This window comes from Rhincodon typus, chromosome 3 (assembly GCF_021869965.1).
Source record: "Rhincodon typus isolate 14 chromosome 3, sRhiTyp1.1, whole genome shotgun sequence".
Lineage (NCBI taxonomy): Eukaryota > Metazoa > Chordata > Chondrichthyes > Orectolobiformes > Rhincodontidae > Rhincodon > Rhincodon typus.
In genome coordinates, this window is record NC_063334.1 from 26,456,171 (window position 1) to 26,480,128 (window position 23,958).

The 23,958-nt window shown below is 40.0% G+C and overlaps 1 protein-coding gene across 7 annotated transcripts in view; it reads left to right on the top strand.

Moving 5' to 3' along the window:
* Positions 1-23,958, top strand: part of LOC109910664 (tight junction protein ZO-2) — a 118,410-nt gene that overhangs the window by 6,332 nt on the left and 88,120 nt on the right. The window contains exon 1 of one of the 7 annotated variants that reach the window (XM_048619253.1): positions 11,111-11,133. The exons of 1 other annotated variant lie outside the window; for it this stretch is intronic. Coding sequence is in view for 5 of the 6 variants with exons in the window: in XM_048619204.1 (XP_048475161.1) it covers positions 11,341-11,403 (63 nt within the window). In the remaining variant the exon portion in view is untranslated. Of the gene's footprint in view, positions 1-11,110; positions 11,134-11,250; positions 11,557-11,843; positions 11,886-13,197; positions 13,320-23,958 lie in introns of those variants that run through there. 5 more of the 7 variants (XM_048619204.1, XM_048619237.1, XM_048619219.1 and 2 more) reach the window with 5 other exon arrangements.

Here is a 23,958-nt window from a genome sequence, read left to right on the forward strand (position 1 = left end):
TTTTGACTGTAAAAAGCATTAGCATAAAATGACAACAAGGTGCAGGGCTGGATGAACACAGCAGGCCAAGCAGCATCATAGGAGCAGAGAGGCTCTCTGCCTCATCCAGCCCTGCACCTTGTTGTCTCGGATTCGCCAGCATCTGCAGTTCCCACTATCTCTGATTCAGCATAAAATGACAATTGACTGTAATTCTTCGAAACAACAATAATTGAAAGTGATTCAAGAATCACTGTCAGAAATAGTCTATCCCAAAGTTACTTCATCCTGACTATCACTGGGGCCTGGACTTGGCTTGGGCAGTAATTTGGGAGTGGTTAGAGAAGGCCCAACAGGTATGGGAATGTCCATCCATACCAGGGCTCCAGCCTGAAGAGAGAACAAAGGGAAATCACACTGTGACAGGTGGTGGCCATGTTGCCAACTCTTCAGGATTCCCCTGGAATTTCCAAGAATTGGAACTTAATCTCTTGGACATCTCCATGAGGAAATCACTGGAGATAAATCATAGAACCATTTAACAAAAATAAGGAAATGGGGAAGTAATTGTACTGTTTTAAAAGGGATGAAAGAAAAGAGAGACCAGGAAGGAGGGGTGTTTGTGCACAATCTTTGGAAGTAGCAGGATAGGTTAACAAAGGAATTATTGCATTGTATGTAGTGTTAATGATAATGATGTTTAATAATCAATTGCTTGTCAGGATTGATCAGTTCATTTAAAACAAAGTAACATGTATGTTGTGAAGGAACCATTATAGTAAACCAACTTACTTCTGTGTGCAGCTTGCAAACCTGTGTGCAGGCTAACTAGCAGACACAGTTACAATATTGTATACAGTCCTTTAAAAAATAACTTTCTTTAAGGCAAGGTACACATACAATAATGTATAGCAACTGTACTTCAATATTACCTCATTGTCTGTAAAATGCTTTGTGACATCTTGATGACGTGAAAAGCATTATATAGATGCAATTCTTTCTTTCTTATTGCTGGACCAAGATTTATTTTGTAACCTGAAGTTAAACCGGGCTTGTATTTATGGAGATCTCCAAAGACTGATGGGTCTATTTATTGCAAGTGTACAAATCCTAATTCAGTCTGAAACTTGGTACATCAAGAAGGGTATTCAGGCTTACCTAAATGTGCAGAAGGAATCAAAAGGGGAAGTGGAAAACCCTACTCTAAAGGAAAGGGTATCAGTGGAATTAGTTTGTGTGGAGCCTCAGCACAATCAAGGATTTTGGTATCATAGCATTTGCTCAGTGTGCATTGTGTAAACCCTGAACAGAATATTTTAGAGTTCATTTCTGAGGAGATCAGCACCAAAGGAATCCCTGGTGTCCCTCTGGTGTGTGTCTTCAAAGAAAAGTGGTGCAAATTGCTCAATCTGGACAGGAAAAGACACAAAACCATCCCCAGTGGAGGAAAGGTTGAAAACCTTTAAGGTATTTCACAAGTGAAACCAGAGGTGCCTTGAGGAAAAAAATATTTTTTAATGCATGAGTGGTTGCAATTTAGAATGCACTGCCTAACAATGTGATGGAGGCAGTTTCAAAAATGGTCTTCAAATGGAAATTGAGTAATTATTTGAATAGACAAACTTGCAGGGGTATGGGGAAAAGACAGGGCTGTGGAACTCAATTGGTTTTTTAAAAATTCCTTTATGGGACCTAAGCATTGCTGCTGGGTCAGCATTTATTGCCCATCCCCAGTTGTCCTTGTGCAGATGGTGGTGAGTGGCTTTCTTGAAACACTGCAGTCCACGTGCTGTAGGTAGACCCTTTGGAAGGGAGTTTCAGGATTTTGACCCAGTAACACTAAAGGAACAGCAATACATTTCCAAGTCAGGAAGGTGAGTGGCTTGGAGGGGAAATTACAGTGGGTGGTGTTCCCATGTAACTGCTGCCATTGCCCTTCTAGATGGCAGTCATCATGGGTTTAGAAGGTTATAGTACAACTGAAAATTTAGCTTGGGTTTCCAAATGAAACCAATTAGATGGTTTTCTGGTAACTTTCATGATGGGTTTAATCAAACCAAACTTTGTTCAGGAAAGTTCACAGCCCAAATATGAATAAAGTACACAGTTGCAATGCTGTGAAGTCATTTAAAGACCTCAGCATGTTTCATCTTTCTATAGTCATTGTGACTAAACAGATGTTTTTTGTCTTTCCAGTTCCCAAGAAAAAAAGGCATCCATGCATTTTTATTATAAAGACAGATTTTTTTTTTCAAATTGGACTGCAAAATGTATGAAATGAATTTGCAAACTGCTTTCAAGCCTGTTTAGACAGCACCTTCCAAAACCAGAAATGTTATTACCTGATAAGGACAAAGGCAGCAGATGCATAGGACCACCACCACCCGCAGATTCGACTCAAAATCACATGCCATTCTGTCTTGGACCTATATTACTGTGCATTCATTTTCACTGAGTTATGCTGGTCTTAACTAGATGGATAAGGCAGAGTTTGCTGGGTGGCCTCCTGGGATGGCAAGTATCCTGCCCACTACTGTTATTAAATTGATAGCAGTGTGGTAAGACACTTAAATGGCTACTTAAGGTATTTAAGGATCTCAACTAGCCTCCAGGTGGGAAGTCCGCTCTTCAGCTTTTCTTCCCAAAGCTTGATCAGATGTATTTGCAAAGGTCCCAACCCAAACCTTCCAGTTGATAAAATAGCTCCATTGCCTTCAAACTTGCCTCAAAGGGGTATTATATTCTGCCAAAAAGGAGAGGTTCTTGCTACAGAACTCCCACCCCAACCTGTTCTTGTAGTCTCCATATTTATATATCTGGTCCATATCAATGATAAGAACTCTGGGAAGTAATAATCTGTCCTTTCAATAAAGAAAGAGCATGAAGACGACAGGGTGGGGGGGGCAAAATTAAAAAGAAAAGTCAATAAAAATATATGGATAAATGGACATTATGATATTGTGCAGAATGGGAGTATTACCATTATTTAAACTGATAACCTGGAGCAATGGACAAATGATCATGGTTGCTGGAAAAGTTGACTTCAGATATTTAAATAACTCCAGAATATAAAACTATTACCAATCATAGTGATTATGAAGCTACTGGATTGTGATTAAAAAGTAATCTGGTTCACAAATGACCTTCAGGGTAGGAAACTAGCCATCCTTACATGGTCTGAACTATATATGGCTCCAGACCCACAATTATGTGGTTGACTGTTAAATGTCCTCTGAAATGTCTTAGTAGTTTGTATAGAATCACTACAACAAAGTAGCATTCATCACACAGACTGCAGTGGCTCAAGAAGATGGCTCACCATCACCTTTTCACAAGCACTTCGGGATGGACAATAAATGCTGGCTTTGTCATGTGTGCTCACAGCTCCTGAATGATTAAAGAAACTGCTGAAAAAGACACTGTAGGTAAGCCTATTCTCAAAGAGAAAAACTGGCATCAGCAGAATTCATGTTCTATTTTACAATGATATTGACTTGGCTTTTGCATGATGAATTATATTGAAAGTGGCTGTTTTACGTTTAGAATATTTGCCTTTTTTAAATTCCAGGTTATGGGTAAAAAGATCAATTGCTTGGCAAATAATTAAGTTGGATGACAGCCTGTCAGAAAATAACATTTCATTGTGTACGTACAGATAATTTAGTGAGTAGTAATCTACTTTCACATCAGTGATTGGCTCAACTGAACACATTACAAGATGGTTTCCTTCCATTGTTTCTCTTACATGGCTCCCACTTCAACAATGCCTCAACTTTAAAATTCTCATCATTGTGTTTAATGCTGTCCTCCATCACTGTAATATACAGACCTCTGAGATCTCCAATGTTTACCTTCAGCTCATTTTCATTGTGTCTGTGCCTTCAGTTTCCTAGACCTGAAACTTTGAAATTCCCTCCCAGAAACTCTACCTTTTTCTCTCCTTTAAGATGTTCCTTAGAACCTACCACTTTGATCAAGCTTATTGTCACCTGTCCTAGTATCTGTCCATATGGGCTCGGTGTCAAATTTTGTTTGTTAATGCTGCAGTGAAATATTTTGGAATATTTACTGGGCTAAAAGTACTGTGTGAAGACGAGTTGTTGTTCTTTATTTTGCTCCACAAGTATTAACTCAAAAGGCAAAATAACCATGCAATCCAATTTCTATTTAATAAAAGAACCAGGTACTCAACCAAGTAGGCCTAGCTAATCCAGTTCACTAGCAAATTTTGATAAGAGTATATCATCCACTTATTGAAGGGAGATAGTGAAATGTAATATATTTGGATTTTAAGAAGGCCGTTGACAAGATATCACATTTAAAGCTACTTAATAAGAACCCAGGGTGTTGGAGATAGAATATTAGCAGGGATAGAGGATTGACTAACTAATAGAAGACAGAGAGTTGGGATAAAGGAGAATTTTCAGGATGGCAACCTGTAACTTTTGGAGAGCTACAGATATTGGTACTGGTGCCACAATTATGTACAACACATATTAATGACTTGGATGAAGAAAGTAAATGTAGCCAAGTTTGCAGATGATACAAAATAGGTGGGAAGGAAAATGGTTTGGATGACGCAAGGAGTCAGGTTAAGCAGGCTAAGCAAATGGGCCAAAGACTTTGCAAATACTTTGGGAAAATTTGAGGTTATGCACTTTGGCAGCAAGAATAAAGTAACTGGATATTATTTAAATGGAACAAGATTGCACAAAAGCTACAGAACAGAGGGATTTTGGAATCCTCGTTCATAAATCATAAAAAGCTTTCATACAGGTTCAGCAAATATTAGAGACGGCAAATGGAATGTTGGCCCTTGTTTCAATTGGAATGGAGTATAAAAATAGGGATGGCTTGTTAAAACTATACGAGGCACTAGACAGACCACAGCTGGAATACTGTCAATAGTTTTGGGCCACTTATCTAAGGAAAGATATACTGGCATTGGAGACAGTCTGGAGAATGTACACTAGGCTGATACTGGGTATGGAGGGACTGTCATATAAGTTGAAGTTGAGTAGGCTGGGACAGAACTCATTGGAGTTCAGAAGATTGAGAGCTAACTTTATTGAAACATACAAGATTCTGAGGACACTTGACAGAATAGATATGGAAATGATGTTTCTCCTTGTAAGACAGTCTAGGACCGGAGGGCATAATCTCAGAGAAAGGGTCACCAAATTAGGAAAGAAGTGAGGAGGAATTCCTTCTCTCAGAGGGTAGTGAATCTTGCAATTCTTTACCACAGAGGATTGGTGGGGCTGAGTTGTTAAGTATATTCAAGGCTGAGATAGTCAGATTTTTAATCTGTAAGGGAATCAAATTTATGGCTAAAAGGCAGGAAAGTGGAGTTGAGGATTATTAGATCAGCCATGATCACACTGCATGGCACAGCAGATTTGATGGGCTGAGTGGCCTACTTCTTCTCCAATGTCTTATGGTCTTATTGTCCTTTTGGCTAAACTCTACATTTTTTTTAAAGAGATACACACATTACCTTCACAACCTCAGGATATCCCAAAGCATTTTACATTGAGATTCATAAAGTATAATCACTGTGCTGTAAATGTGGCAGCCAGATTTCACACAGCAAGCTCTTACAAATAACTATTTGTCTTCAACAATGCTGCTTGAGGGATAAATATTTGAGCAGGACATGAGGAAGAAAATGCTTCCCTGCTGTTCCTCAAAATAGTGCCACGCATGTCCTGTGAGGCTGCAGGTATGGTCTCAGTTTGACATTGCATTAAAAGACAGCACTTCCTACACAGCAGAATTTCTTCAATGCAGCACTAGAAATATCAGCTGAGGTCGTGCACTCAAGTCTCTGAAATGGGACTGAAAACCGTACGTTTCTGACTCAGAGGCAAGGTACTACCCTGTGAGCCAGAGCTGCCTCTGTGAGTACTTCACAACCACATAACGGACATTTCGATCGCTCCTAATTAAAAAAAGGTAGAAACTGTCATTCAACCGCAGGAGCCAATGTTTAAATTAAATGCATTGATTTGTCCGATGGTCTTGTCAGCTATTTTGCAGTGCAATGTCTGGCTGTGACCTAGAACAATAACCTCTGGGCATTGCTGCATTTCAAATCTACAGTAACCTCAATCTCAATCAGTGCAATTATATTCGACTGTATCTGAGTTTCATTAACCTAGCTATCCTTAACATCAGTGTTTAAATGAATGGAGACACTCTCCTCCCTGCTGTTTATATTTTTTGAATAGTTACAGCTGAAAGCAAGCTCCTATCACCCTCTGCACTTTTTAATCTACATTGGCTTGTGGCCTTCCAGCACTTCAATATTAAAATTAACATCCTTGTTTTAAAAGCCCTCAATGGTCTATATCTCTGTAAGCTCTTCCAACTTTGCAATCTTCTTAAGTATATCCAAAACTGGCCTCTTGAGCATGTCCAGTTTTAATCTCTCCATTCTGAGCTGAACTGCCTTCAGCTGCCCTAAGTTCTGAAATTCTCTCTTTAAACTTCTCCACTTCCCTGTCCTCATTTACCTCACTCTAAATCTACCTTTTTGATCAAGCGTTAGGTCATTTCTCTTAATACCTCCTCATGTGGCTTGGACTCATATTTTGGTAGAAGCAACACATGAGAAGGTTTTACTCCATTGAAGACACAATACAAATACAATTTGATGTTGTATCAGGTACATGGCTGTCTCAAGGAAAGCTCCTAGCTGATGCAGCAAGATCAGGTAGCATGAACACATTTTTGCCAGATTGGGGCCAAGCCTTGGGGTCTCAAGGAACTGAAGGTTTATTTCCAGGACACTGAAGGGAACAGCACTTGGGAGTAAAATGATGAGGACTTTTTATTTGTTGTAAAAATATTAGAGGGGGGATTATTAAAAGCTGTTGTATTGTCAGTCCAACATCATGTAAGTCACATAATAAGGAGTTTTACATAGGAAACAAAGGAAGACCATTCAGCCCTTTAAGCTGTTCCACTATTCAATGTGATCACAGCTGATTTTGATGAAATTCTATATGACCCCCCCCCCATATCCTTTTAATACCTTTGGTTAACAAAACATTTGTCAATCCCAGTATTAAAATCAGCAATTGATCTAGTGTCAATTATCATTTGTGAATTTATTATTATCATTTAACTGTATAAATGTTTCTTTGTTCCACTCCCTGAAAGTCTGTCTTTTATTTTTTGACTATGCCCTCTGGCCCTAGACATTCCAACCAAAGAGTTTCTCTCTATCCACCCTTTCTGTTCCCCTTAAGAACTGTAAAACTTCAATCAAATCACTCCACAATCTTTTAAATTTAAGGCAATCAAGCCTTAGATTGTGTAATCTCTCCTCAGTTAACACTTAGAGTTCAGGAGTTTATTCTAGTAAATCCATGCTGCATTGCCTCCATTGATAATATATAATTCCTAAGGTGTGGGGCCCAGTACTGTCCCAGATGTTTTATACATTGGGCTTTATATATATCTCAATCATTACATCTATCCACTTGCATATAGTCCTCTGGATATATAACCCAGTATTGCATTAATCCTTTTCATTATTTTATATACCAGTTCATGGTATTTTAATGATGAGTACCTAGATTTTCAAGTCTATTTGGACCTCCACTGTTCTGGCTTTTCACCATCTAAAAGTTAGCCTGTTTTGTCTTTTTTAAGTCCAAAATGGATGACATCATATCGACTTACATTGAAATCAACTTGCCATAGTTTTACACTTGCACTTTGACTACTAATATCACTTTGTCAATAGTACATTCGGAAGTGTAGGACTACAATGTTATCAAGTCATTTGACAGAAAGTTACAGATCCAAACTTGACAGTCAGCTGAATTATTAAAATTCATAAACAAATTGAGGTTTTTAACAAGGCAAGATAGGTTAAATGTATGGGACAACCGATTATAAGAAAAGGGGTCCTGTGACAAAATCTCCAGGAACACATGCATCCAAAGTTGGTGACACAGCTGGACCAGTCTTAGTATAGATATACCTCAAGATCTTAAAGAGTGTTTTTGAAACAATCTTCTTCTGTAGTTAATAATTCAAACAGTTTTGAGCAGGCAGTCAGCATCAGTTCGTTCCACTTGAACAGAATCTGAACAACTTGTCAAAAAGCCAAGACTAAAGACCCCATATTGTTTTCAGAGCAAGCAGGATACAGCAAGTGTCATTAGTCTGGTCACCTTACATATTTACACAACATTTCTACCAAAACCGCATATTGCAAGGTTTCACATGACTTATTTTTAAAAAGCAAAATACATTTTCAATATTAGTTTTTCTTTCACTTTATTAATTTTGTCAATTATTATTTTCTAATTAGTTCTTCCCAACTGGATTCAGGCCTAACATTTTAGGCTGGGCTCAGCAGTTTGCTCCTGTGACATTTCTGAGGATGTTTTACTTCATATAAATGTATGTTCTTTCTATTTAGATTCCTTCATGGATTTGTGAGCATTGCTGGCAAAACCAACATTTATTTCTCATCTCTAATTGATCCTTACAGGCAGCAGTGAGTTTCCTTCATGAACCACTGCAGCCTTTATGATTTAGATATACACATGGGTGCTGTTAGGGAGAGAGTTCCAGGGTTTTGACTCAGTAATAGTGAAAGAATGGCAATGTAGTCAGCATGCAGGCAACGCAGTTCTGAGGAAGGGTCATCAGACCCAAAATGTTAACTCTGTTTTTTCCTTCACAGACGCTGCCAGACCTGCTGGGCTTTTCCAGCAACTTTGTTTTTGTTCCCAATTTACAGCATCCTCAGTTCTTTCAGTTTTTAATGTAGTCAGTACGTAAGACCATAAGACCATAAGACGTGGGAGCAGAAATTAGGCCATTCAACCCATTGAGTCTGCTCCACCATTCAATTGTGGCTGATAAGTTCCTCAATCCCATTCTCCTGCTTTCTCCCCTTGATACCCCTTGATAATCAAGAGCCTATCTATCTCAGTCTTAAATGTACTCAATGACCTGGCCTCCACAACCTTCTGTGGCAGTGAATTCCACACATTCACCACTCTCTGGCTGAAGATATTTCTCCTTATCTCCGTTCTAAAAGGTCTTCCCTTTACTCTAAGGCTATGCCCTCGGGTCCTAGTCTCTCCTATCAATGGAAGCATCTTCCCAACATCCACTCTGTGCAGGCCATGTTGTGTGACTTGGAGGGAAAGGCACAGGTGCATATACTGCCTTTGTCCTTCAAGCTGGCAGGGGTCACGGATTTGAAAGATGCTGTTGAAGAAAACTTGATGAGTTCTTGCAGTGCATCCTGTAGATGGGTCACACTGTTGCCATCATGAATCAGTGGTGAAGAGAGTGAATATTGAAGGTGGTGGGTCAGGTGTCAATCAAATAAATTGTGTTGTCTTGGATGATGCTCAACCTCTTGAGTATTTGTAGAGTTGAATTTATCCTGGAAAATGGAAAGTATTCAATCACACAACAAAAACAGAAGTTGCTGGAAAAGCTCAGCAGGTCGGGCAGCATTTGTGAAGAAAAAAATCAGAGTTAACCTTTCAGGTCCGGTGACCCTTCCTCAGAACTGCTGGTAGCTGGGAACACGTCGGTTTATATGCAGAAAATAGGGAGGGGGATGGAGTAAATGATAGGATAGAGACAGAAGAGAGATAAGAGCGATTGGATAGACAAAGGAGTTGATAACGATCTGGCGAGGAGGGTGAATAGCTGTTAATGGGGACTGTTAGTATCTAACAATAGGTAGTGTGTAGCGGCAGGCTATGTCATAACAAGAGATAGTAGGAACTGCAGATGCTGGAGAATCTGAGATAACAAGGTGTAAAGCTGGATGAACACAGCAGGCCCTCTGATGCTGCTTGGCCTGCTGTGTTTATCCAGCTCTACACCTTGTTATGTCATAACAAGGCCTGGTATGTCGGTTAAGGGGCTAGGACATGGGAGAGTTTAGGCTGGAAAATTATTGAGCCCTGATTTAGAGCATCTGCAGTCCTTCTGGTTTTTACTTGGGATTCAATCACACTCCTACGTTATGCCTTATAGATGGTAGCTGGTCTTTGAGGTATAAGGAGGTGAATAATTTGCTGCAGAGTTTCCAGCCTCTGACTTGCCATTTGCCCATTGTATTTTATGTGGCTGGTTCTGTTAAATTTCTGGTCAATAGCATAAGGATGTTCACAGTGGAGGGTTCAGCTATGGACTATTATGGTGAGATGGTTCGATTCTATCTTGTTGGCGATGTTCTTGTGGCATGAGATTTATTTGCCTCTTATCTGTTCCCAAGCCTGGATATTGTCCATAATGCCGTCATCATTCAGTTCAACAGTGCCTTTTGGCTGAATACGTGGTATAAAATAATTTTGTTTTTTTTTTCTCTTGCATCGTGTGTGCCTTTTATATATATATTAGGGGCCTTCCTTGGGGGCATGTGTAAGTTTGAAGTTATTTTGCAGATAAGGGGAACTTTAGCGTAATGTTTAGGGATTTGTGGGAAAAGATAGGCTACCCCCTTTCCCCAGTCTCATTTTCCCCAACCCTCCCTTCCACCGTTTGAACTTTCTGCACCGAGGTGACCATGAAGTGCATACGATGTCTGTTGGTACACTCGAGGCTTTCGCTGTTTAGTTGGTACTACCAGGACTGTTACAGCAATATCATAATTTGGATTTATAAACTTCATTGTGGGAGTCTGAACAACTTGCACATCTGTAGCGTCACTTAAAACCTCGACACCCTAAAGGCAACGAAGTACTGTCAACGCTGCAGTGTTGGAACACAACAGGCTCCCATAACTAGCATCTGTTTCCCTGATATTGGTTGAGAGATAAGAACTAACCAGGACATCTTCACCGCTATTCACCTTTTTTCCCCAGAGAGCCAATGATTATCTCATCCGAAACAGCACCTGTCCTTTATTATTGTCACTAGGGTGTTAGCCCGGATTTTGTGCGAGAAGGATTTAAAACTTCAACCCCGAAACTCAAAAGGCACGAAGATTACTCATTGAACGTTTTGCTAGCATCTTGTATGACATTTATTTTCCGGTTAAATCCTGCGCCACTTCCAAACGCGAGTTCTGTCGCTGAATCCTCGGAATGACGTATTCCCAGACTTCCGAATTTATACTGGGCGTTCCCACCCTTTGCTACATGTGGAGCAGCACACGGTTGTGGGGTAGGTACAACAGGGCGAAGGAGTCGCACATCCACCGGTTTTGAAACGTTCTACGACACATTTATTCAGTGAATGAAAGGAAATGTGTGCTTTCCAGCCAATGTAATAAAGAAGGTTCAGAACGCTTCGATCGAGGTTGAAGTGGTTCTGCATCATCTCCCTGCTCCCCCTTCGGCTGCAGTGGAAGCTCCTGAATCTTGAATAAGAATGTGGCGAGCAGCTGAGCTGGGAGTTTCAGGGAAACCTCTACAGATTTGGGGGCGGGGAAAGGTAGAACAACTTTTATCTTAATCTGCAACTAAGTTCATGGTGAGGAAGGAGAGGTTATCTGAGTACGGATTCAAACAAGTTCTGATGTGAAGGATATCTGGGAACAAACCTAGCCCGTCGCTTCATCAGGAAATGCCCGTCAGGAGAAGCGAGGTGAATTAATTAGCATCTTTTTGACCAATTACTTCCGTCCTTTGTGTTTCGCTTAAACAATGCAATTTAACCTGGTAAATCGTTCACTTTTTTTGGGAAGAAAAACGCTTAATTAAATTTAGGTTTAAACTAAAGGAATACATTCCTCCCTTTTCGAGGGGAAAATATATTCCCACGTACGTGGCTTATCCTTAATCCTAGAATTAAATAAAGTTGGCTAGTATTAAATTGTACGTACGCTTGGTAATTGTAAGGTCTTGTGTGAAAAGAATGGGACCTATTCTTTCAAAGAGCTGGCAATGGCACGATGGATTGAATCGCCCTGTATTGTAAGTTTGTGATTAGTAGGAAGATTGAGTTTGATTTTTTTTTAAACAGGGCCAAGTATAATTTTGAATCTTTGCTACCGCAGCGCACAAAAAACGAACATCACACCTTGTTTGAATTATTTATCTGCTAGAGCAGTGCATTGATTTAAGGTGGAAATGAATGAAAGAATTTAGTGACTGGAGGCTTAGTCGTTTCGACTGATGAAGTGACATGCTTTTCCCTCTTCATTTTAAACACACTTGATTGTTTGTTCTAAAGCAACGCCCTCTATAGTGGGAGTGATCACCTCAACAAGCTCTGATGTTTGTGTTGAAATATTGGGAATGAGTGACCAGCAGCTTGCTTAGAAAGGCAAGTTGCCCAGGGACTGAACTGATGAGGTTATTTTCACCTTTTATTTGTAAACCTTTCTGTCTTTTCGTTTATTGTTTGAAAAATAGAATGCATTTTTAACCATCTGTATTAATTTCACAATTAAGGGTGGGATTTGTTTTTTTTACAAAAAACAAACAAATGTGCTAGGTCCACAAACTTCTAGCCCTGCAACAAATATGCTTATAGTTACATATGCAAAAGTAAAATGTTGAATGTTAGTACAAGGGGGGGATAAAGCATTGTTATTGAATACCAGTGCAGTAAATTTTTGGGTTCAATTTATGTTAAATATTAAATCAAGATAGGAAGTGACACTGAATTAGTTAAGTTGCAGTCGAGTATGGTGTGCAGCATGGTCTCTCCATTTAGAATGTGTGCTAGTTGTGTTAAAGGTACAGTGCAGATTCATTCAAATGATGCCTTGAGTGAAGGATCATAAACTTATGATGCAAGTTTAAAGAGAGATATCTTTACAGACGAGTGAAAGCTTTTCAAAATTCCTAATGGCTTGTGAGAAGGTAAATGAAGCAAAATTGTCACTCAATTGTAATTGGAGCATAGATTTGGGATTAGTGTGAAGAAAGGAGTGTGGATTGCCTATATCAGAGATAGTAAGAACTGCTGATTCTGGAGTCAGATGACAACACAGTGTGAAGCTGGAGGAACACAGCAGGCCAGGCAACATCAGAGGAGCATTTTTTTCTTTCATTTTTCTGAAGAAGGGTCCTGACCCGAGACGTCAGCTTTCCTGCTCCTCTGATGTTGCCTGGCCTGCTGTGTTCCTCCAGCTCCACACTGTGTTATCTCTGGATTGTTTATATGAATGGATATGAAATGTTTTGTCATAATGGAGGTTAACATTTCTCATTTTGAAAGTCCAGGAAATAACAACACCTTGAAGTAAAAACAAAAACATAAAGGTGAAATGGAATGGATCCCAATGCTTTGGGATGATACAGTGCAGCCAGAAGCTCTGTGTTTGACTCTAGGACTTGATGGCAAATGAAAGCATTGTTGACGTCACCAAAATAAATCCTTCCGTTATGCATCGATTGCAGGTAATTGAAGTGAGAGAGATTCCTGATTATACATGTGAGACTAACAACATTGAAACCTCGATCATTGCTATTCATAGACACAGAGGGCATATGCATATAAAAGTTCATGTTGCCACTGTATCTCCGACCTCTTTAATGAACTAAAGCACACCACCACAATGTTCTGGGACAGATACAGTGTACTTTAATTTCTGTGATTCAATGCCTACTGGATCAATGTAATCTTTAGGAAGGAAATCATAGAATCATACAGCTGTACAGCATGGAAACAGAACCTTTGGTCCAACTCGTCCATGCTGACCAGATGTCCTAATATATGAATAAAACAGTCACCAAACTTGTGAAACAATGCATGAGCATTGCAAGGATCTATGTGGCTCTTAACTCTGGCATTCCCACTGCAAACCTTGCTATCTCTTCTCCAAAGAAGCTCGGTTTTCCTCTCCGATCTTTTTGATTTCACTCCCGTGACTCTTGATTCCTTGAGAGGAAATTTTTTTTTTTCCTGCTGTAGCCTTGCTTGTAATCTGCTATGGAGCATATGCAGCCCTCTGGGATGGAGTGTTTAGAGGAATCATAGCCCTTTGAGTCAGGGGACTTCTCCTTTTGGTCCTGATAATTGGCCCCTTGTCCTAAGACACAGCCACCTTTAGTTTTCCTCTGTCAACTGTTTTTCTACTGGTTGGTCTTATGGAATCTTATTGAGAAAACTATAAGATTCTGAGAGGTTTTGACAGGGCAGTATTGAGAGATGTTTCTCCTTTTAGGGGATTTGGATCTGGAGACCACAGATTAAAATTGTCGGGTTGGGCGGAGGGTTACATGTTTGGGACAAAAGTAAGAGGGCAGTCTCTTCTTTCAAAGAGTTGTCTTTGGTGTTCTCAGAGTGCAGTGGCGTCTGCATCATTTAATGTGTTTGAGGCAGGTTTATAGATTTTTGATCAACCAGCTAGATTTTGTTTAATTATGTTCATGTTTTTACTGTGCTTTAAAAGATGCTTAATACATCACAATTGTCGCAATACTGGATTCAATAAGGAAAAATGGTGAGTATATATCTGTCACTAATAGACATGTTGGTTTGGCATCTGTAGTAGGAAAAAAGGATGGTATGTATTATAAGGAAATTTTGAGAAATCACTTGAAATGCAGTCATTGAAAGCCAATTATAGTTTTGTACAAACGTGGCATGAAGACTTCAGCGATCCTGCCTTGAGGCAAGGAAATTGCAGGAGATTTTCTAGAGGTTTAAAGGTTGTGATGGGCTTCAATAATGTAGACCAGGAAAATCTAGTCTTTGTCACCTCTGGAAATAGTTGATCCATATTTAAAGCTTTGGGCAAGAATTACTTGGGCATGTGAGGAATTAGAATTAGCTGTATTGTGCACTTGCATGAGTACAGTGAAAAGTTTACAAGTCACCAATTACATTGCCATCTTGAGTATATTTGTACCTAGGTACAGATTCTTAAGTACAAATTCTTAGGGAAAAATAAAGAAATCCAAAAAGTCCAGCATTGCAGACCATCATGTTATCTTGGGTACAGAAGCACAAAATCATAGAAATAAATTAGAAAAGTATAGAAGTAAAAAGTTAAGAATAACAGTCCTTCCAACTCAGGCCATGCCAACACCTTGCCTCCAGACCACAAAGGGCTTCACCTGGAGGCCAGGAGTCAGCACCAACTTCACCTCAAAGCACTTCAGGCCGAGGGAGAACTTGCACTCAGCAAATTGTAATAATTTGGAACTTGCTGTTCTTGAGGGTGGTGGAAGCAAAATTAGTCAATGATTTTGAAAGGAATGATGGCACTTAAAGGAAATGAATAAGTAGGGCTTTGGGGACTTAATGTTGAAGTGGTGCTGGCTGGATTTCTCTGTGGGGACCTGCCATTACGGGCTTAATGACCATCTTCTGTGCCATAAATGACACCTTTTTCTCCCTATCCTCCCCTTACTCAGCATTTGTCAGGGGAAACTATTATGTAGAAATTTACAGAAACTGGTACAGTATTTGTCTGTCCTCCTGTTTTGCCCCACAGTCTTTCACCGTTCTATTTTCTCCATCTTGCTCTCACTGTGTCCTTCTGTTTACAGATTCTCAGAAGTGTTACTTCCTTGAAGGATGCTCATTGTATCTGCAGCGGCTGTTAGGATCATTGTGATTTGATACTCTTCTGTTAGCTTTTCCCCACAGACCTGCACATAATCATCTAATGCCCCCTTGAATGTCTCTTGCTACTGCTACTTTTTTTTATTAAGTGCATCTATGATAAATGGGAGTTGCTTCATGGAGATTATAGAAACTACCCCTGACTTGTTGGTGGAACCTTCTATGCTCTACTACCCCTAACCTATCACCTCTCCATCTTTCCTATTTAAAGAGCCCTAACCTGTTCAGAATTTCTTGATTAGTTTCACTCTCTCAATTCAAGTATCAACCCTTTTTAAATTCTGGGCATCTTTCACCCTTGACATCACAACTGGGGCTACTACCTTCTCAATCCATCTCTTAACCACACCATGATACCCACTGAGTTGAACTTGTGTGTCAGCCATGTTTATGCAGAACTTTAGCAAAAGCTTTCTGGAAGTTTGGCTTCATTATGTCATAGAGCAGCCTATTGTGAAACTTATCGCAAAAGGTCAAGGGTGACCTGCTGGCAGAACTCTGTTGACTGCAGTTGATTATTCAACTTACACAGGTAATCTTCAATTCTTTATTGTTCCTATTACTTTTCCAGTTTTGTTGATGCAAGGTTAGTAAATCTCTAGTTACCCAAATTTGTACTTTGCATTGGTTTTCTGAAGATTTCTTCCAAGAGGTTTTATACAATTTTTTTTTTCTTTAGCTTGGTTTGATTCAAACTGTAATAATGTTTGTTTAGTCTCCATTTATGTTGTATCCATACAAATGCTTTGGGTTAACTTCTGCTCATTCCTCACTTTCATGAAGTCTGTTCTTTTTTTAGAAAGGAAGTTGTTAATTTTGTTCTTGCTATAACCCAGGTTGTATCATGTTTAATCATGTGGTGATTGTTGTACGCTAGGTAATTCTGTCTGGGATTAGCTAACTGACTCATGTGGTCCCTCTGATTCACTGTGATTAACAATCTTCTGAATTCCCATCTGTTACATATGCAAAGAGAAAGAGGAGTTTTACAGTTTATTCCTAATGTTGGTGGCAAGGCCAGTTTTTATTATTTCTCTCTAATGGCTCTTGAGTCAGCTTGACTGCTGCAGTCTGTGGTGCAGAAACACCCAAATGTCTGTAAGGAAGAAAATTCCATGATTGATCCAATGACAGTGAAGGAATGGCAATATAGTTCCATTTCAACACTGGGTGGCTGAGAGGTGATGGTGTTCCCTTGTGTCTGCTGCCCTTGTGCCTCTCAGCTGTAGAGAAATTTGGCTCAGGCGGTGAAGTTGAAGGGAGTTGATGCATCTCGTAGATGCTCCACAGAGCTGCAGCTGTGTGCTGTTGGTGGTGGGATGAATGGTTAAGGTGGTAGATAAATGCTGATCAAGTAGGCTGCTTTGTATTGGATGGCATTGAGCTTCTCGAATGCTGTTGAAGGTGCCCTCGTCCAGACAGGAGCAATGTTTTTTTTTATACTCCTGACTTGTGCCTTGAAGATGGCAGACAGGCATTGAAGAGTCAAGATGGTTGAATGAAAGTGAAGTGATTCAATAAAAGCTCAAGACTAGGATAAAATATGAATCAACTTTTGCATAACATGAGTCCATTGGCTTAAGTACCTGCTGTGGCTCAGTTGGCAGCATTCTTTTCCAACTCCAAGTTGTAGGATCAAATACCACTCCAGAAATGTGAACACAAATCTAGGGTGGAACAAAATAACGCTGTATTTCCCAAATTACAAAAGGGACTGCACTTAGATATTTCTTAAGTTGTTTTATGCCTTGAGTGAGTTATGAATGGTGCTCTATAAATGCAAGTTCATCTTTTTTATAATATACTAACTGTTGGGTTACAGATGGTTGATCTTTCTTTCCATAGTGTGTCTTAGTAATGTGACATTTTGTCAATCTATTTAGTGCATTTGCATTGTTTGTGCAATCTCCAATCAGTTTTGTTTTTTGTCAGTTACATTAAGTGTGTTCCAATAATGTACAAGTTCTATTGTCCTCAACTATTTGGACTTTGTGGTTGACTCCCTAAATTTGTTATCTTGCATGTGTTTAGACAAAAAATTTTCAACACCAATACTTAAAGTGCTGTATCTGTGTGGTTCAACATTACTCTGGGATGATACTTCCAATGCGGTATTGAAAGAGTGTTGCACTGTTGGAGATTCTTTCAAATGAAATGTTAAACTTGGGTCCTGAGTATCCTCTTGGGGTAAAACTCTCTGGAATGTCTTCAAAGAAGAACTAGGGAATATTTATCTTTCAGTCAGCACTACTGAAAGAGAGAGAGGCTGTTGGGTTTGGAAGTTTAATCCTTGCTACAGCTTGCGTTGTTTGAGCTGTCTGACAGAATCACTGCCACTGTCCTCTTTCCAAGTAGGGCTTGCTTGGTCTAATGTGTTAACCATTTGGTAGTCCAAAGAGAAGAAGCTCATGTCTTAAACAGGATGTAGTTTCGTCCATGATGGCAACTAGGTACAGATTACATTAATATAATAAGCAATAGATTTGTTGCAGAGATTGAAGAAGACCCCAATGGTAGGTCCTACACCTTCAAGATCCTAGGCCGTTCTCTCTAAGTCCATATGATGACATTATATTTGGTGGTGCTTAAGGCACCCCTCAACTGTAACTCTTTCAGATCCTCACTTACTTATACAACATTTGTCTGGTCCTTAATCACACTGCTGCATATGGCAGTTTGCTGTGCAGAGATAGGCTGCTGTGTTTGCTAAATAGCAAGAATTTCATTTCAAACAGAACTTAATTGGCTGTAAATACTTCAGAATGCTGTCCAATCATGAAAGGTACTAAAGAAATCCATATTTTTTTTTTAAATTCAAGTGTGCTTTGGAGTTTCTTTTGTAGGATTTTTGATCAGATGGAGGCATCACAGATAAAGTCAACATTTGCTGTTTGTTCCTAATTGGCCTTGAACTGAGTGGCTCATCAGGCCATTTCAGAAGGCAGTTCAGAATCATCCACATTGTGGTCTGGAATCGCACATAAGCTAGACCAGTTTAAAACAGTAGATGTCCTTCTCTAAAGGACGTCAATGAATCAGATGGGTTTTTGCTTTTGCAACAGTTGATGAAAGTGGTCTTGTCGCTATTACAGAGACTTGCTTACAGTTGAGGATTTTATTAATGAAATTTTAAGTACCATCAATAGCCATGGTGGGGTTTTTAACCGATGTCCCAGAGCATAGCCTGGGAATTTGGGTTACTAGTCCTGTGATATTACCATTACTCTACTTCTGCCATTTGAATTGTGAAGTACAATTCATTGTATTTTGGCTTCCATGAGTCTCTCTTTCTAGGAAACATGAAAAACAAAATAATTCAATTTTCCCAGGGATGTCCAGTAGAATTTTCTTGTGGCTTCCTCTAGGATTTGGATCTTGTAGTTTAATGGTTGTCACATGTCAAAGCATTATAAGATATTCATGGAGTGCCCAAATATTCAGACACTTGAAATGGAGACCTTTTTTCTGCAAATGTGTAGGAAGTATTTTTTAAGGGACAACTGGAAATAGCAGAATTGTTGATACAAAGGGAAATTTGAATCAAGCAGCAAGTTAACACACCCAATACCCCCAGCACATCACTCTCTGCTCAATACTGATTTATTTTTTACTTTTTATTTTTGAGGCTGGAATTTTCTGACTAGCTTTTACACCGGCTATCAAATCAATAGATCAGTGAGTTTCTGCAGTATTCAATTTTTGCAACTTCAAACAGTTTTTAAAAAAGAAACATTTAAAAATCATTCCTACAAAGTGCTTTGGGATGTTTCGCTAGCTTGAAGCTTCTACATAAACCCTCGGCTGTTGCTGAACTCTACTAGACCTGTATTTCTTTTTCTTGAATTGTCTTTTTGTCCTTCATGCCTGCTAATTCTGTTGTATGTTTCATCAGATGTCAATGCTGATGAAGGAGCAAGAATGAGAGAGATCAGATTTGAGGAAATTGGCAAAAGAAAAGTGACATGAGAGAACTTTTTTCTGTCTACCAGCAAGTGGTTGGTAACTCTCTCGCTGCCTGAAGTTATGGTGAAGGTAAATTTAGTTCGGGCTTTAAAGAGGGAATTGGATTGTTATACGAGGAAGAAGAACATGTAGGGTGACAGGCAAGGGTTGGGGGAATGGCGTGGTGAAGAGCCAGCATGATATGACTGGCTGAATGGCCTCTTCCTTCTACATTGCTTTTCAAAAAAAAAAAAAAAAGTGATTTTCTTTTTTCCTGTTTTTTTTTAGATTAATGCCTATAATGCAGCACAGGAAGGTATTTGGCTCATCAAGTCTGTGCCACTTTCTTTTGGAAGGGCAATTCAGTCACAATCATTGGCTCTCGTATCACTGTCTTTTTGTTCCTCGAATACTCCTCTTACCGTGCTATCTATATCTACCATTCTTTGGTGTTGCAATCCAAATATAGACAACTTGTATATTTTTAAAAACTGTTTGTTTTCTCTTGTACCACTGGTTTGTTCTCCAGGTCAGTGCTGCTGGTTATCAACTCCTCAACCATTGCGAACATTTTACTGATCAGAATTCTTCTTTTCTTAAACGCAAGCAATCACATTGCTGGGAGTATACAGTCGGCTCCTAACAGTCAGAAATGGGAGAAAAGAAATCTAGGCAAATTTAAGAAGTGCAAAGGTAATAGGGTAGCGATAGTTGGGGGGATTTCAACTTCACCAACTTTAACTGGGGTAGGCATAGTGTGAAAAGTTTAGCCGGAGCAAAATTCTTCAAATGCACCCAAGAGAGCTTTTTAAGCCAGTACAGACAAGGTCCAACAAGAGATGGAGCAGTTCTTGACTTTAATTTTAGGTAATGAACAGGCAAGTGGTGGAAGTATCAAAGTATCAGTGGAGGGGTGTGATAATAACACTGTTAGATTCAAGATTAAGGACAAGAATGGGCCTGAAATCAAAATTCTAAACTGGGGTAGGAGGATTATTTTAATAAAATCAGATATGATTTGGCCAGAATGGACTGGGATTAGATACTTTTAGGTAAATCTGTCAGAGCGGTACAGTGGCTCAGTGGTTAGAACTGCTGCCTCACAGCACCAGGGACCCGGGTTCAATTCCACCCTCGGGTAACTGTGTGGAGTTTGCACGTTCTCCCTGTGTCTGCATGGGATTCTTTCGGGTGCTCTGGTTTCCTCCCGTTGTCCAAAGATGTGCAGGCTAGGTGGGTTGGCCATGCTAAATTGCCTGTAGTGTTCAGGGATGTGTAGATTAGGTGGGTTATAGGAGCATGGGTCTGGGTGGGATGCTTTGAGGGTCAGTGTGGACTTGTTGGGCCTAAGGGCCTGTTTCCACTGTAGGTAACCTATGATTCAATAGGATACATTCAAGGAGGAGGCCAACATCCTCCAACAAAGATAAAAGGTGGCACCAACAAATCCTGTGAACCCTGGATATCTAAGGATTGGATAAAGAGAAAAATGGAGACTTGTGACAGACACTAAGTGCTCAAAGCGACAGAAGCTCTAGAGGAATATAGCATGTACAAGGAAAGTGGGAGAGCAAAAAGGGGGCATGAAAGGATAATGACAGATAAAGGAAAATCTGAAATTGTCTCATAGGTATGTTTTAAGACTAAAGGGATAACTTGGGATAGAATAGGGCCCATTAAGGGCCACCCTGGAATTTCTGCATGGAGATGAATGAGTGTGTTATCTCTGACTCCAACATCTGCAGTTCATCATATTTCTAAGTGAATGCATTGTGTCATGTTCACTGGTGAGAGGGGCTGTGTAAGGATAGGACTCTGGGAGAAAGACTATGATAATGAATGAAATTGGCACAGCCAAAGAGAAGGTTCTCAATGATCTGGCAGGCTTAAAAGTAGATAAATATCCAGGACTAGATGAAATGTATCCCAGGTTGTTGAGTGAGGCAAGGGATGAAATTGCAAAGGCATTGATGTGCATTTTCACTTCCCCTCTGGCCACAGCAGAGGTGCCAGAGAACTGGAGGACAGGAGATGTGATACTGTTATTCAAGAAGGGAGCAAGGGATAAACCAGTAAACTACAGATCAGTCAGTCTAAACTCCGTGGAGGGGAAACTAATTCTGTCCCTTGTAATTGCTTCCAATAATCTGGACTGAGAGGCAGGGATTAATTCCAAACATTCAGCATGGTTTTGTTAATGGGAGGCCATGTCTAACCAACATGATTTGAATTGTTCGAAGAGGTGACCAGGGGTATAGATGAGGACAACACTTTTGTAGTCTATTTGGATGTCAGCAAGGCTGTTGATAAGGTTCTGTATGGAAAACTGATCATAAAGATTAAAGTCCATGGGGTTCAAGGAAAATTTGTCATATTGATGCCAGAATTGGTTGAGAGGTGTTTTTGTGACTAGAAATCTGGATCAAGTGGGTTTCCACAAGGATCAGTGCTGGGGTCCTTACTGTTTGTGATGTGTATATATAGTACGTGATTTTGAATTGAATGTAGGAGGGTTGATCAGTATGTTTGTGGATGAAGACTGTTGGTAAACAGGGAGGAGGATAGTCTTGGATTACAGGTGGATATAGATGGGCTGATCAGTGGCAAATGGAACTCCATTCAGATAAGTGTGAGGTGATCCACTTGGGCAGGACAGCAAGACAAAGGAATAATGAACAATAGGGTCTCTGGAAGCACCGAGGATCAGAAGGACCTTGGTGTGCATGTTTGCCAGTTGCTTAAGGGAACAGGACAAGTAGATGAAGTGGTTAAAGCAAATGGTATGCTTTCCTTTATTAGCTGAGGCAGAATATTCAAGAGTAGCGAGGTCATGCTGGAACTGTATAAAACATTGGTTAAACCACAGCTAGAAAACTGTGTGCAGTTCTGGAATTCATATTATAGGAGGGATGTGACTGCGCTGCACCGAGAGGGTGCTGAGGAGAATTATCAGGATGTTGCCTGGGCTGGAGAATTTGTTATGAAGAGAGACTGGTTAGACTTAGGGGTGTTTTTGTTGGAGATGAGGGAGTATGGTTGGGTTGTATAAAATTGGGGGCAGACAGGAAGGAACATTTTCCCTTTTGGAGGGATTGGTGACCAGGGGCCATAGACTGAGGATAAGGGACAGAAGGTTCAGAGGAGGTGTTGGAGGGGTGGGGGGAGCAATCTGGAACTCACTTGTAAAGGTGGTAGAGGCAGAGATCCTCAACATTTAAGTGTTTTGATGTGTGTTTGCGATCCTGTTATGCAAGGCTATAGGCCAATTGCTGGTAAATTGGATTAGAATAGTTAGGTGCATGTTTTTGACTGACGCAGACTCCATTTTTCTATAGCACTCTGTCCTATCCACTCTCCTGTTGGCTTTCTCCAATGAGAAGAACAATCCCAGCTTCTCCATGCAGTCCACATATCTTAAACGGAATAATTTTCACATATCTCTCTTATCCTCTCCAAAGACCAATGTCCTCCCTAGAGTGTTGTATAGAGATTAAGTACAAAGAATTAGTTTTGTGTGGCTCGGGATTCAATGCACCGAGTTTTGAACGACTACAGAAGTAACGTCAATGTTTTCATGTTGGGTGATTCAAACCATGACCTCTGTAGCTGATGGTGATAACATTCTGCAAATTCCACTTTAGATTGCAGTGTACTTCTGTTAATCTAAAAAGGTTTATTTATCTGTATGCTTATCTAGCAATCACATTTTTGACATTACCAGGAGTGCATTGTTTGAAAGGAATTTGTGTTTTGGTAAAACCTCCAAATCTAGAGAAATAGTGGTTTACCATGGCAAATATCCAATCTGTCCTTTACCTGTGGTGACAAATTATTTGTCTTTTTTTTTAAGAATAAATTTTAGAAGTTTTTTGAAAACTTATTTTCCAAAAAATTAGGTTTGAATATTCTCCTCCAGATGTGATTGGTGTAAGATGTCCTAAGAATATTTAAATTTCCTTTTTACCTTGGAGACTGAATTTATTTTCAAACGTGTTATGTTGTTGCTTCTGTTCCTATGAGTAGAATACTTAATTTTTATCTTACTGAAATGCAGAAAATGACACTGCAATAATGACAACAAGGTGCAGGGCTGGATGAACACAGCAGGTCAAGCAGCATCATAGGAGCAGAGAGGCTGATGTTTCGGGCCTTGACCCTTCATCAGAAAAGGGGGAGGGGAAGGGGGTTCTGAAATAAATAGGGAGAGAGTGGGAGGCGGATAGAAGATGGATAGAGGAGACGATAGGTGGAGAGGGAACAAACAGGTCGAAGAGGCAGGGATGGGGCCAGTAAAGGTGAGTGTAGGTGGGGAGTTAGGGAGGGGATAGGTCAGTCCAGGGAGGACGGACAGGTCAAGGGGGCGGGATGAGGTTAGTCGGTGGGAGATGGAGGTGTGGCTTGAGGTGGGAGGAGGTGATAGGTGGGAGGAAGAACAGGTTAGGGAGGCAGGGACGAGCTGGACTGGTTTTGGGATGCGGTAGGGGGAGGGGAGATTTTGAAACTTGTGAAATCCACATTGATACC